The 13,908-nt window shown below is 42.9% G+C and overlaps 1 protein-coding gene across 1 annotated transcript in view; it reads right to left on the bottom strand.

Moving 5' to 3' along the window:
• Nucleotides 1-2,178: 2,178 nt before the first annotated feature.
• The window catches only part of AOAH (acyloxyacyl hydrolase), a 74,974-nt gene continuing 63,244 nt past the window's right edge, over nucleotides 2,179-13,908 (bottom strand). Inside the window, exons 20-22 of the mRNA XM_005428658.2 lie at nucleotides 12,480-12,576; nucleotides 8,599-8,675; nucleotides 2,179-2,423 (exon numbers count right to left, since the gene is read on the bottom strand). Of these exons, the coding sequence (XP_005428715.1) occupies nucleotides 2,295-2,423; nucleotides 8,599-8,675; nucleotides 12,480-12,576 (303 nt within the window). The 3' untranslated portion in view covers nucleotides 2,179-2,294. The remainder of the gene's footprint in view (nucleotides 2,424-8,598; nucleotides 8,676-12,479; nucleotides 12,577-13,908) is intronic.

Below are 13,908 nucleotides of genomic sequence, written 5' to 3'. Positions count from 1 at the left end.
TATTTTTAGAGTGGTATGGGTAAGTGATTGATGTTTGGGGGTGCAGATCTTCAGCTGTTTTTTGCATTTGAAATAATTGAGACATAGTGGTTGTAAAAGCTAATGGCTTAATAGTCCCAAAATTCATATTTTTTTAATAAAGATAGATAGTTAATGTATTATCGGGTTTCTGCATGCAGCTGGGTTTGGAGCTGCAGAGCTCACCTTGAGGTGCAAGGGCATGTGCTTTGGGTGGTGTGCCTTCAGCCAGGGGCAAGCCCATTCCTTGGTGTCCCTCAAGACCCTGTATCCACCATGGAGCAGTTGTACTGGGCAAACCTTTGAGAGGCTTTGCTTTGGGATTTGGCTGTGGAGGTTTCAGGTTGTCTTTAAATAGATGTTCTAATTTTATAAGAAACCTTTTTTTCCCCATTGTTCAGAAATTCAGTAAGTTCACAAGTAAGAAAGTCTGTAAGAGAAAAATACTTTCCTCTGGGCAATGTAGCTTATTTTAGTTGAGGAAATTTCAGTTTTGCTACTTAGTAAAACTTCTAATTGGTGTTATTAAATCCCAACCTCAAATGAAATACAATAATTTGCAAAGAAATCGCCTTGAAAATTAGGCTTCCAAACATGACTCCCTTCCCCCTTTTAATTGCTACACTTCTGTGTGTTGGTGTAGAGAAAATAATCTGATATTCTGTAGTTATTGCCTGTGCTGTACTTGGGCTGTAGTAAAAACATGTGGATGCGCTTGTTTCTGTCCTTGTGTTGTATTTAATGAAAGATAAGAGTCCTGAATAAGTAATACAAAAATAGGAGGTGCTTTACCTGGCCAGGGTGCATGGAATGTTACGTTGTTTGAAGAGAATTTCTAGAGGAAGCAAGGGGATTTCCTTCTAACACTAAATAGTCTTCCCCAGGTGTGCCTCTCTGGAGTTGAAACTATTCCTTGGGAGACTGGATATTTTGGTAACATCTAAATGCCTTTAATGAATTGGGGCCTTATTAACAAGTATCATTCAATTAAGGAATGTATTCCCTTCTGGTTTCCTAAAGTAGGTGACTTGAATATTTACTTAAGTGTTAGCAGTCATCCCAAAGGAATTTCTATCTTAATATCTTAATAAAAACCCAGCATTGACTGTACCCTATAAAGAGGATCAGGATCTAGGAAAGCAGTAATACATGCTTCAATCAAAATAGTATTAGCCAGGTCATCCCCTGCCGGTTCAAAATGCTGAGTGGGTGCACATCCTACAGCCAGGCCCTATCCTTGGGTTTGGACCACAGCCCAAGAGCTGCCTCACGTGCGACAGCCTTGTGCAAGGGCTGTGATCAGAACAAGGAGCACAGCAACTCTACCTGAGCTTTGGGCTGTTGGGGTGTTTTAGTCATGTCATGTTAATGCTTGGTATTTACTGGATCTTTTTCACCCATAATTAATGGCACTTAATGCTCTCTGATCCCTCCATCATCAGTAAGGTTGCAAGTAGGGTAGACCTGTCTCTGATTTTTAAATATTTATTTTGCTAAGAGCATTGGATAAGCTGGTGAAAACATGCAGTAATTTTCCATCTTCAAGTCTGCCTATGAAGTAAGGGCTGCCCAATATTTTCACTGATTTCCTTGGCCATGCTTGTAAAAGACATAGGACTGGGCATATTATTTTTCTTAGGAAGCAAAAAAAGCAGAGATACATTACAGGTTGAAAAAGGAACCTGCTTTTTAAATACATGAAGTGTTGTCAACCTAATATCTTATTAATGGGGGAAGAGAACCTGTGCTCAGTCAGCCTGGGCTGATGCTGCCAGGCACATCAAAATTGTAGTGCCTTGTGATTCCTGGCACACTTTAATAAGCAAATAGCAGCTAAATAATGTATTGATAGTCAAGGCACTTACATACACATAATTTATAGCAACATAATGAGTTTGGGGTCCCCCCCTCTCGTTTTGGGATCAGATTAACTGTTGAAACACTACAAATAGAAAACCTAGAAATGTTCTGCAGAAGGAAAAAAGATTAGATAGGAGTAGGAGTTTGCTGTATGTGGAAAAAAGAAGAACAGATTTTCAAACTGGTACAGTAAATGGTCTACCTGGCAGCTATCCCTTGATTTTTATTTCTGTATCTCCACAGAAAAAGCATTGTCTACTTGTGCAGGTGAGATACAAACTGGAAAGAATTCTCTTGTGTTAGTTTTACTCCTACTGGCTCTGATAACTTCCTTTCCCCCCTTTTTTGTGTCTTTAATCATCTTGACTCGTGGAAGCGCCGTCATCAATTGCGTGAGGGTTCCAGCAGTTGGGAAGTCAGTGTCCACCTTGATCTTTGAATATGGCTTCAATCTGATCGTTGAATGGATTCTCCTTGCCAAGCACTTGAGGCCACTCATGTAGTGCCTTCTGCCAGGTAATGCTTGTTCCAAGGGCTGCAGCAATCTGCAAACCACAAATGCTATCAATTTCTTGTGCCTCTGTAATGCCAGAGTTTAGAAGACCCCACCATAAGGCAGACTGCCCAGTATAACCATGTGATGGACTGTAACCTCTAACCAAAGCAAATACCCCATTCCAGCTGCTTGAGCAGGGCTAAATCCTTCTGAACAGTAAAAATAGGGTGAGGGCCATATATCTGCAACTCCCTGACCTGTCATTTGTCTAATAATGATAGTCTGTCTCCAGCCATTTCCAGATGCCTATGGTGTTTAGTCCATAAACTACTATTTAAAAGCCCTGAAGCCTGATTTTTTTTTCCAATGAAAAATTTTGAAAGTATGTCAAAAGCACCACCTGGGTATAATGCATAAAACTCTTGCAAGTCCAAAGGATTTTATGCTCCCAAATGCCTTTGGTACTTCTAATAAATGTTCTCTGTGCTCTCCTGGGAGGAAACCACAGGTGTTGAGTAAAAAAAGGCCCAATTATTTCTAGTTTCATAACTAACTGTGTCTGATGCTCTAAGTTTGCACCTGCTACTGGGTTGTCTTCAGAGTTTTTTTCCCCATGAGACCTGCAGAAATGATAGAGTAGCTTTTCTCCTCAATATCAGTCTCCCTCCAGCTTTCACAGAGGTTTTTGCCCTAGAAGTTATGTACCAAAGAGAAATGTTATCTGCTGTATTGCCAGGGTGAAAAACATCAGTGGTAGCAGAAAGGGACAGAGAGAAAAGCCTGAGTCTCCCTTGTCTAAGTTTTTATAGCCTTCCAAGGCATTTTTATTATACTCCTGACCTGCAGTAATATTTGGCCTATATGGGAACTTTATCTTCAATCCAAATTTTTCAACACACTGATATTGATTGCAATTATGAGGTTTAAATAAGGCTAACAAAGCCTTCTTTTTTTAAGGGCCAAGGTGGGTTTTTGAAATCAAGCTATTTGAGTACTGTTATTTTGGAGTTTGGGAAGATACTGGAGCCTGTGGCAATTTTTTATGTGCTACTTTTTTAATCCTGTGCTTTAAAAGAAGCTCTAATGATGGGCTGGAAGACAAATGTCTTTCTTTTATTTAAGGGCTCATGTACAAAGAGTAACATTTATGGGGTGGAGGCTCTTAGACTCTGGTCTCTCAAAGTCTTCTTAAGAGGGTTTTCTCCTGGTTGCAGTTTCTGTGATCAAACATTATCCTGGGACACCCTATGGCAGCCAGGGAGCTGAGACCTGACCCTGTCAGAGTGGTCCATTCTGGCATGGTGATCTCCAAACCTCCTTCACAAACCTCCCTAAGCCTTCCATGTGTGTTTTTAGCAGGAAAGATGGGGTTGGTTAATTGATTGGGTGGGTGGTTTAAAAAACCCTACATCTTTTGCAAAGGTACCACTGGAGGTATGCTCTACAGTGTTCAGACTAATGCTGACTCTAAGGTATGTGTGCTTAGACTGCCCTAAATTGAATTAGGTTCTGTGCGCACATAATTTCTTGACATCCGGCTGATTTCAATAATTAATTCTGGATGAGTAGTTTAGCAGAGAAGGGTTTGTGACTCTGGAAATTGCTTTCTTGCAGGTCTTTTTTAAATTCCAGAGTTCTTGTACTTTGAGACGTGGTATAATTTCTATAAGCTTTGCAATTATTTTCTTTTTGTTGTTGTGAAGATGACAACCCCTAAGCAAGTTTTTAAAGGAAGTATTACCCATTCCTCACAGAGCTCTGGGTGACTGCAACTGGGAGGCAGCTGTGGTTTTTCAGCAGCTTCTGGCTATCTGCTTTCCCCTTCTGCACCAAACAGGTGATAGGCATGATTCTCAGCCAAGTGTAAATACCCAACTCATCTGATATGCGTTACTTCAGCTTTTCCACTTTATTTCTGGCTGGAATGTGCTTTGCTATGACTTAAGGAAGAAAAAGGGAGAAGCTAATCACACTCAAGCTGTGCTTTCCTGCCTGTATGTAAACATTAAGAATCTTCCAAGCGTCTCTGGTTCCATTTTGTGATGCTCAGGGCTTTTGCATTCTCCCTGGAAACATCATAAAAGCAAGAAATGGAGCCGTTTATGCAGGATCCTGTTGAAATGCATGGCCCTGTCATCCAAACAAAGTAATCGACTGTTCTAGAGGGAAGTGGTGTCCTTGAAGCCATCTGGCATTCACAAGGATTTGCAGTGAAATTTTGTAGTAAGGAGGAGATGCTGAAGAAAATCCCTGGGCTCCCTCTATAGTCACTGGGAAGGGCAAGTCAGATTTTTTCCAAGGACAACCAAGCCGGACTTTGGGGAATTGTGTCTCAAAAATACTGTAGAGGGAACTTGGGAGGACTGAGTGAATCACTTTGCTTTTAGGTGTAAAAAGTAAATAGTGTAAATTTCCTCCACCTCCATCCTGAGCTGCATATTTTGGAAACAATTTTATGGAGGTGAATTTTAGCTTTGACGCTTCACTGAAATGCAGTTATGCCAATTATGAGTGTTTTGTTTGCTCCCTCCTGTTTTGCAACTTACAACATGCAGGAAAACCCTTTTCTCACAAGAAATTTACAGGAAGAGAATGTGATTCTGGGCCCAGCTCAACAAATCAATACTTGGTGTTTATCCCATCTTTCATGATTTTTTCATATAGAATATTGCCTGGAGTGGGGACCATGGGGGATACTTTTTCCTGCCTGAGTGCCTAACCTTGCCTTTCTCCAATGCATGAAAAACTGCAATAGCTCTTATGGGACAGGGCAAGTGTGGCCTTTTTTCTTATTTTCTTTTCCTTCTCCTTGCAAGGTATGTAAGCTTTAGTTACAAAGGTTCAATTCCCTCCCACATCCCTCCAGAATGTTTGGACCTCTGGACTCCTGGATATATGTGCTAACACCTGCTTCTGCATACCAGTAGACAACTTTTTTTTTTTTTTTAATTAAAGATACAGTGGATAAACAGCAGGTGAAATCAGAGGCTGACACACCACCTTATCTTGTCCATTGCTGTACCACAGTGATTAGGGATCACTTAGTGATCACAATGTGCCAGCTCAGCCTTGGGTTGAAAGGGAGAGTGGTTCCTTCATCCCAAACTTCAAAATTTCTTTGCACTGAAGGCAAGAGCTAAGGTTTTTATGCTTTCCTTATAGTGCTTCTCAATCTAAAAATTGGAAAATATTTGTCAGGTGCTTCGATATCTACAGAGGGAAAATTCAGCAGAAATGTGCTGGCTCGGAATCTTATCTGTTGTATTTATCAAGCTGCCTGTGAGGTGTGGGGAATAGCTGCAGGGATGGAAGCAAGAGCTTCTGTTCACTTGACAAGCTGCATGGAATCAATCCTCTCCCGCTAGGCAGCCCTGTGTGCTACAAAACCCATACCTGGCCAGAGGCATTTGTGTCAGGAGAAAGTAAAACTTTAAATAAAACTTGTATGAGGAGTGAGTGAATTGTTTATCATCTTCCTTAAGAAAACTCTAAAATAGAAGTCTCTGCTCATACTTCCCCTTCTATTTATTAAGAGAGTTACTCTTGGGGCAGAGTGCTACATCTCAGTCCAAACAGTGGTATGTTGATAACAGACTTCTCTAACAGGAAAAGAAAAATGGATTTACAATGGTGGATGTTTGGATAAGGCTAATTAATAAAACCTAGGAGGACAATAACTCACTTGAAGTGAGGCATATCTACAGCTGGCACCTTGACTGTAAGGGAAAATGTACCTATAAAAGCATTAACGTCATGCTAGCAGCAGGAGGGAGAGATCATAACCACTGCAGGATGCCAGGTCCAGAGGGGGTGAAATATGGCAGTGCTTGACTGCATCCTGTAGCTCAGCGCTCTGGGGACTGCAAGCAGGTTTGCAGCTGCCCTTCAATGTCCTTTTGTAATTTTCTTGTGGCTTAGGAAGGATCCTGTTAAATAGTTGCTGCCTTCAACTCTGTGCTACCTTGCAGCTTCTGGTGGGATACAGGATGTGGGCAGGAGGCTGGATGAAAAGCTGTGATATGACAAGCCTGGCTTCCCCTGTGGCCTGGTGCTGGGGGTTATAAGAAACCTCAGGCCAGCCTTAGGCCAGGGAAAGACAGGAAAACAATGCAAAGAAAATAATGCAAACGTTTCCATTGCACTCCAGACTTTGTAGTGCAGTTTCCCTAGATGGCAGGGTTGGGAATGGGGTTTATTTCTTCACTGTTTTTACTCTCATTTCATTTGCCAGGTTTTCTCTAATTGCTTGCTTGCAAAAGGCCTGCAGCAAAAAATCAAGGCACACTTTCTCCACATCCCCAGGCTGTGAGTCCATACTTTTATGCAGCTGTCTCCTGGTACTTGTAAAGTAGACAGGCAGGAATTTTTGCTATGTAGGAGTCCCTCTTTGAACAGGAGGATCTTGTAATTTGGCAAGGCTAAGCAAGGCACGGTATGTCCCCGAGTGACTAACATGAGTGTAAAAGATAGCACCTAAAGCATCTATTTTCCCTTTGGAATTCCCCCTGCAGGTCTCCCCTAGCTTAATTGACAGAAGAGTCAATGGAGAAGCTGCTGAAATGCTGGAATCCATCAGTGCTTGCACCTTACTCCCGTGGAAGTGCTTCTTCACTGACAGCTCTTTCCCAGTGTGGAAAGCAGCATCACGTTGGGTCGTATGGGGATGGGGTTGTTGGAGTCAACACGTGCAAGGCATTATCCCACAACATAAAACTGGCCCATAAAATCCCCCCGTGAGTCTGAGCAGGGAGAGCTACCAAATAGCACTGCCAGTGGCTGGGCAGTGTGGTGGGGTTTGCTTGCAAAGGAGACTGACTGCTGCTTTGCTCTGCACAGGTATGTGACACCTTCAGGTAGTGTATAGAAAACCAATTGGCTTTGTTTGCAGCTGACTGCAGAACATGGTCTCTCCATGTGTTTTTGTAGGAAAAAACTAATTTGAAGTGAGCATGGTGGGAACCAGGCAGCCTCACGCTAGATTATCAAACCCAAGCAAGGACTTAAGTGGAGCAGCTGCTTCTCCTTCCCTTTTGTTTATTTCTGTAATAAACAGACTGTAAACCTTCTCCTTCAACCTGTCCTCGGAGGCCAAGAAAGCAAGTGAAAAAGTAATAAGATGTAGATGCTGAGCAGAAGCAATTTAAAAGTATAACTTCAAAAAGAATCTTTGCTCCAGACTATGACAGGCAAACCTTCAGCCTCAGAGGCTGCAGGGCAGCAGCAGGGCTGGTGGGGGCCTGTCTGGTTTCTGCAGTGCTGCCTTACTGTCCTGATCCTGATCCTGCAAAACTCCCATGAGTGTTTGGGCAGGCAGCTGGCCAGCCTAAGTGGCAAGGATCAGTTTTTGTGAATTAAGACCTATTTTGCCATGATGCTGGTTAGTGAGGAAAAGAGGCAAACTCCTTCCAGGAATCAGAGCAGAGTGCAGCCATCAGAAATATCAGAGATATTGGCTCTGGGGCTACAGCTGTCATTTAGATTGGCCAAAGAAGGCATCCTGGCTTGTGTCAGCAGTGGTGTGGCCAGCAGGACCAGGGCAGAGATCGTCCTCCTGTACTCAGCACTTGCGAGGCTGCACTTCAAATCCAGCAGTCAGTTTTGGGCCCCTCCCAACAAGAAAAATATTGAGGCGCTGGAGTTTGTCCAGAGAAGAGCAACAGAGCTCGGGAAGGGTTTAGAGAACAAGACTTATTGAGGAGCAGCTGAGGGAACAGCAGTTTTTTAGCCTGGAGAAAAGGAGGCTGAGGGGAGATCTCAGTACTTTCTACAACCTATCAGGATGTTATGATGAGGTGGGGATTGGTTTCTCCTCCCATTAAACAATTAAGAGGATATAAGAAAATGGCCTCAAACTGCACTAGAGAGGGGTGTTAGATTGGGTATTAGGAAAAATTATTTCAGGGAGAGGGTTGCCAAGCATTGGAACAGGCCCCCAAGGGAAGTGGGTGCACTACTATCCCTGGAGGTATTCAACATGTGCTGCTTTGGAACAGGAATTACTGGTGGACCTGGCAGTGTTAGGTTAATGGTTGGCCTCCATGATCTTAGAGGCCTTTCCAATCTAAATGATTCTATGACTTTCTCTCTTTTAAAATAGACAGATTCCCTAAATCTGCATCCCTGTGGCACGCCAGCTGGCTGCCTGGGGCAGCAGTAGGCACCAGAACCCCACCTGCTCCCACATCCCACCTGCTCCCACCCACCTCCTGGGGCCGGGTTTTTACCTGGCTGGGGTGGAAGCCGTCCACTGGCTCGATCAGCTGCCAGGGCTCGCCTCCCATCTTGCGCCATTCCTCGGCAGCTGCAAGGAGCGCAAGCAGAGGGGTTTGTCACCCGGGAGCACGGAGACACCGCCCAGAGACCTACCCCCCTCCTCCTCAAAGCATCGCTGGCGTTTTTAGGCACACGACAGCTCTGCGTGAAGATTATGATAATTCACATAGAGTTGTCAGAGCCTATAGTGTGTACAATCCCCTCTCCTTGGGGCAGTATTTAAGGCTTTATTGTTTTTTTTTTTTCCTCTGCGACATTTATGCAAGGAAGTGCTTTGAACATAAATGATTGTAAAACAATTCACTTTCCCTCCCAACTAAGATGGATGCTGTAGCAAGGAAAGCTGTAAATTATTTAATACTGATTTAACACTTTTGCGTTTCCCATGTTAGTTGCATCTTCAGCAGTGCAAAAGAAAAAGTAGAGATAAAGAAAACAGCACTTTTTAGAGAAAGAGATGTAACAGAATATTCACATGAGCTGAAATCTGCATGAACAGGCTGTCATTTTTGGTTACTTATCTTCCAAGTGGTCTTTTTCAACTCCAACAAAATAACCTTTTGAATTACATAAGCGTGACATTCAATGCAAATGATGCTGTGCTGTAAGCCCTGGAGCCATTAGAGGAGTAAAAAGCTTTCTCTCTTCAAAAGGGCTGTGGAGTGATCAAACATGGGACTAGTGGATATGGCATTAACAGACTGTAAATTCAATAATTCCTTTCATAATGACAGATTAAGAATTCTTAATAGCATTATGCAAGCATCCTGTCAGGAGGAAAATGTTCTCCATTCAAGCGCCACAGTTTGATCTGGGCTCACTGCTGGTTTTTGGACCCTGGCTATTGTGTCAAAAAGCGATGTCTGGGTCCCCATGCTAACTCTAATTCACAGAAAGGTGATATTCCTGCTTTGACTGTAGAAACCCACTTGTGATGCTTCAGGCACTGCCCAAAGTAACCTGTTTGAAGACATGGGGCTTGTAGGTTTGTTTCAAATTTGCAGTATGTGGGGCATAACACATATTTATGTTAGATTCCAGCATGCAGTACACATACAGATGCACAGTGAACTTACCCTAACTTACCCTACCCCTTATATGTGATATTGTACATGGAGTACAAGGCTGTGTACTGTGTTTTAGTACATTTGTAGTTCATCTGTAGAGAGACTACTGTTCCAGTGCCAGAAACAGCAGAGGAGGAAGTAAGATATGTATCAAGATAGGTCAATTTGTACTGTTATACCTGAATTCCAAAAATCCTAGAGCAGTCAAGCAAATACCCACCAGCTGAGTATGTCCAGAGCTTGTCTTAGAGATGCCTGCTGCCTTGGCTGGACTGGACTAGAGCTTGCTTCCACCCACATCAAGGAAAAGGCATAACAAGCAACCCCTATCCCCCTCTTTATTGCACTGCTTCATAAAAGAACCACTAATTTCTTTAGTCAAGGTCAACATGTGAGCTTGAGTGTCCACCTAAATCTAGAAGAAACACTAATGTACTCAAATTTTACTTGGAGAAAACTGGGAGCTGTTCTGTATATGTATATGCCCCGGCCAGCCTGAAATCTATGTACCCAGTGTGTAACCACTGCTAAATATTTGATGTCTGGAGAGTTTAGGGGAGGATTTGCTGCTTCCTTCAGAAAGAGACCAGAAAAGTAGGTCAGCAGCCTTAGCTGGCTTTTGAGCACACTCGTGATCTGACAGCTTTCCTGATGGCAAGCTCGAATCCTTGGCTCCAGGGCTGCAGGAAATTTTGCAAAGTGTCTTTCAAAGCTGATGTTTGTATATGCATGTGTGATTTTGTTTACTTCATTTATTTAACGCAATGTAATCAAGAACAGCAAATTATATTAAGATGTTTCCTTTTGTGAAAGCAAAGAAATTAACTAAAGTTAGTAATTTAACTTATTAAAGTAATTTGCCTACCCAGCAGGTAGTTCATTCCAAATCCTAATGACTTGTTAAATATTAAGTAGCTGAGGCAAAAGCCACCAGGAGACTTGGACACCCTTGAAACTCTGTGCTACGAGAATGAGCTTGACAGTGGAGGCCACCTCTCTGACAGAAACTTTTGGACAGAAAGTCTGCCTCTCCCATCCTCACTTCTTTACCTCCTCCTCCTCCATATGGTCTTCATGAGACCCAGAACCAGCTTCCTGAATTGGGTCATGTAGGATAAAATAAGTTGGTGAATTTTGATGGGATTTGGCTGCAAAAGGAGATTTTTTTTTAATAATCTTAGGTGCTGTGGCAGCTTCGTGCTTTCAAGGACAGCTAAGCACTAATGGAGAGAAGCATTAGAGAAGTACACTTTAAAGCATTGACGGGTGCTTCTGTCCCTTTGTGGCTTTGGATTTAGATGTCTGCATGCTGGGATTTAAAATGTAGTCCCCAGACAAAATTTTTCAATAAGGACTACATGGAACTACCTCTCTATGTGAACATAAAAACAAGGAAATGCAGATCAAGCTTTTTTCCTAATTAATATATACTCTTTTTTGAATGTAAACATTCAGGCTATCTGGGAGAGGCCCCAGGGTGGGGAGGGCTGGAGCTCCTGCCCCATGAGTGGAGGCTGAGAAACAGGGATGGTCCATTCCAGGGAAGAGCCTGTGGAAAGACAATGTGGATGGGGCCAGTCTCTTCACAGCAATGCACACTGGGAGAGGGAGAGACAAGTTGTAACCTGGGAGATCCAGGCTGGATATAGAAATAAAAAGCTGTTTTCCGACTTCCCCTTCACTGTCTTAACTACTTGTAATATGTTGCCCAACTCAATCCCTCATCTCATGCTGATCCTAATTTTTAAAAAGAAGGGGCACGTTTCTCCTTGTGATGAATTTGAGCTGGTGCTGGATGTTGCCTCAAGCTGGACCCCTGTGCATCTTGCCAGGTGAGCAGAGCTGATTCAGGGATTCAGGGACACGTGTTGGTCCCCAGCCCCACAGGGACACTGTCTGCTCATGCTCATGCATAATGACAAAAGTTTCCTGGGTGTTTTAATTTATTTTTAAGTGTCAGTTTCAGAAGAAAGTGATTTAGGTAATGCGCTTACCTAATGTCACTAAAGATCACAGAAGGACGAGTTTTGTAAGCTCTTCAAGTCAAAAGTTACAGTAGTATGTAGGTGTTTAAAGAAACATAGGAAAGATGCCAGTTAATCCTGGGAGAGGTGCTTCTACTTTTGGGAACAGTGAGAGGGTGGCTGTGTTATTGAGGTAGGGAAATGGCTGATGAAAGATCTCCTTCCCAAGGCACTGCTCAGCCCAGAGGAGGCAGCATGCTTGAAGTAAACTACATCTCATGAAGACCACTCTGACCACTGCAGGCATGCATCTCCAGCCTAGATAACCTGCTATAAAAGCAAGGTTCAGAAATAAAACCAAACCTTATGGACCCATATGGTTTGAGATTTCTTTTTTTTTCTTCAGCAGCCTGAGAAGCTGCAGTGGACAAGCAGGGAGGCCTTCTTAGCAGAGGCACATCTCTTGTCCTTGTCACTTTGCTACCCAAGAGGAAGTGGCCAGTGTGCTGTGCATCACTGGGGTGGTGGGTGCCAGCAGCTGGCGCCAGCGGGGACGCTGTGGTTCCCAAGGCAGTGGTGGGATCTTGTCTCAGGAAAGGTGCCTGGTTACCCCAACCATGGAAGCCAGGAGAAGCTGGCATTAAGGATACCTCCTTGGCCACAGTCCTGACAGCAGGGTCACCTAGGCTGTCTGACTGTACTGCCCTTCTTGTGGTACAGAGCCAAAATATGAGGAACATATCAGCAGGCCAGAACTTGAGTAAAAGCTTTGTGAGAAAGACAGGGTAAAAAACAACTTACTTTGTCTCAGTGGGAAATCCATGTAGAAAATATCAAAGTTGGCAAATTTCTCAGATCTTGCAATTTCTTTCAGGACATTGGAAAGTTGTAATGCTCTCTGCAAAAATCAAACGATTTAATGACTGTTCATTGCTATTCATGTTGCTTTGCATGGATTCAGCTTTTGTCACTGATGTGCAGGCAGGAATTTGAAAGCTAATGTTGCCCTTTCTTCTGGGGGACTGGAGGTGAAATGAGGCTCTTCATCAGAACATGGACTTGCATGAGCACCACCAGCCTTTGGAGTACCCAGTTCATCCTCACAGACGGCACTGAGGCCTCAGCTGATTTCATAAGTTTGTTACAGCATATGTTAATTTCACTGGAGTGCCCCTACACTTATATAAATATTCTAAGTTTCTTGCTTTTAGAGCTCTTTCTTAAAGAAATGCAAAACTTTTCTACAAGAGAAATGCCCTCTTTTCCTATTATCCTTGCCACTACTAGACTGGGGGTGATAATGCTTATCTATGCAGACCAAATTCCACCCTTACTTTCAGAAGAGTAAATTACCACCATTGAGTGTCTGCCTGATACATCCAGTGTAATTTCTGCAGCCATAACAGAGATCAGGATCTCCTAAATATTTAAATTGTGCAGTTTGGATAATAACATAGACAATTAGTTTCAGACAGGGGCTCAGAATGATTAATTCATACCCTGCAGACATATGCATTGTTCATGGACAGAACTTACATGTACTCTATGTTCTGTATTGTGGGTATGAATATATAAACTGCAATCCTGCAAAGGTTTAGGAATGTGCTTAATGGCCTCCTCCAAAGTCAAGGGGGACAGGGCATAAAATGAAATACATATGTAAGCTTTGGTGAAATTAAGGTCATATTTTGTTGTTTAGTGAATGCAAACATTAATACAACCATACACAAAGACGACACCTTTGATAACATTTGGTTACTGGCTCCTTTTACATGGCTGCAGGGGATTGCTGGGATTAAAAATCAGCTTGTACCATAAGAAAATAAGTGGCTGTTTTTATGTATCATTCACTTCTGCAGCCAGATTTTTAGGGTGAGTTTTAAGACATCTCTGTTCTGTCCATTCCCATTCCTGCACTGAGCCTGGATGCTCCCTGGTCACACCATCTGGTGACTAACTCCACAGAAATGTGTCTGAGGAAGATTAGCACAAATCCCAAATCAAAACAGGGTAAGGCTCTTGCTCTCAGGACCTGATCCTACAGCCAGAAAAATCTATGCAGCTGGCTTGTCATACCAACAGCTCACATGATTCAAAAGCCTTTCCTTTCTTATCAGGCACATTTTCTTCTTAAAGAACATGAACCTGAACAGTTCTGTCTCAGGGAGATCACATCCCTTGAGCATAAATTTGGGTATCTGAGAGGTTGTAACAGCAATACCTTTACAAA

This window comes from Geospiza fortis, unplaced genomic scaffold (assembly GCF_000277835.1).
Source record: "Geospiza fortis unplaced genomic scaffold, GeoFor_1.0 scaffold255, whole genome shotgun sequence".
NCBI lineage: Eukaryota > Metazoa > Chordata > Aves > Passeriformes > Thraupidae > Geospiza > Geospiza fortis.
Note: the sequence above shows the minus strand (reverse complement) of the source record. Positions and strands in the feature narration are given on the sequence as shown.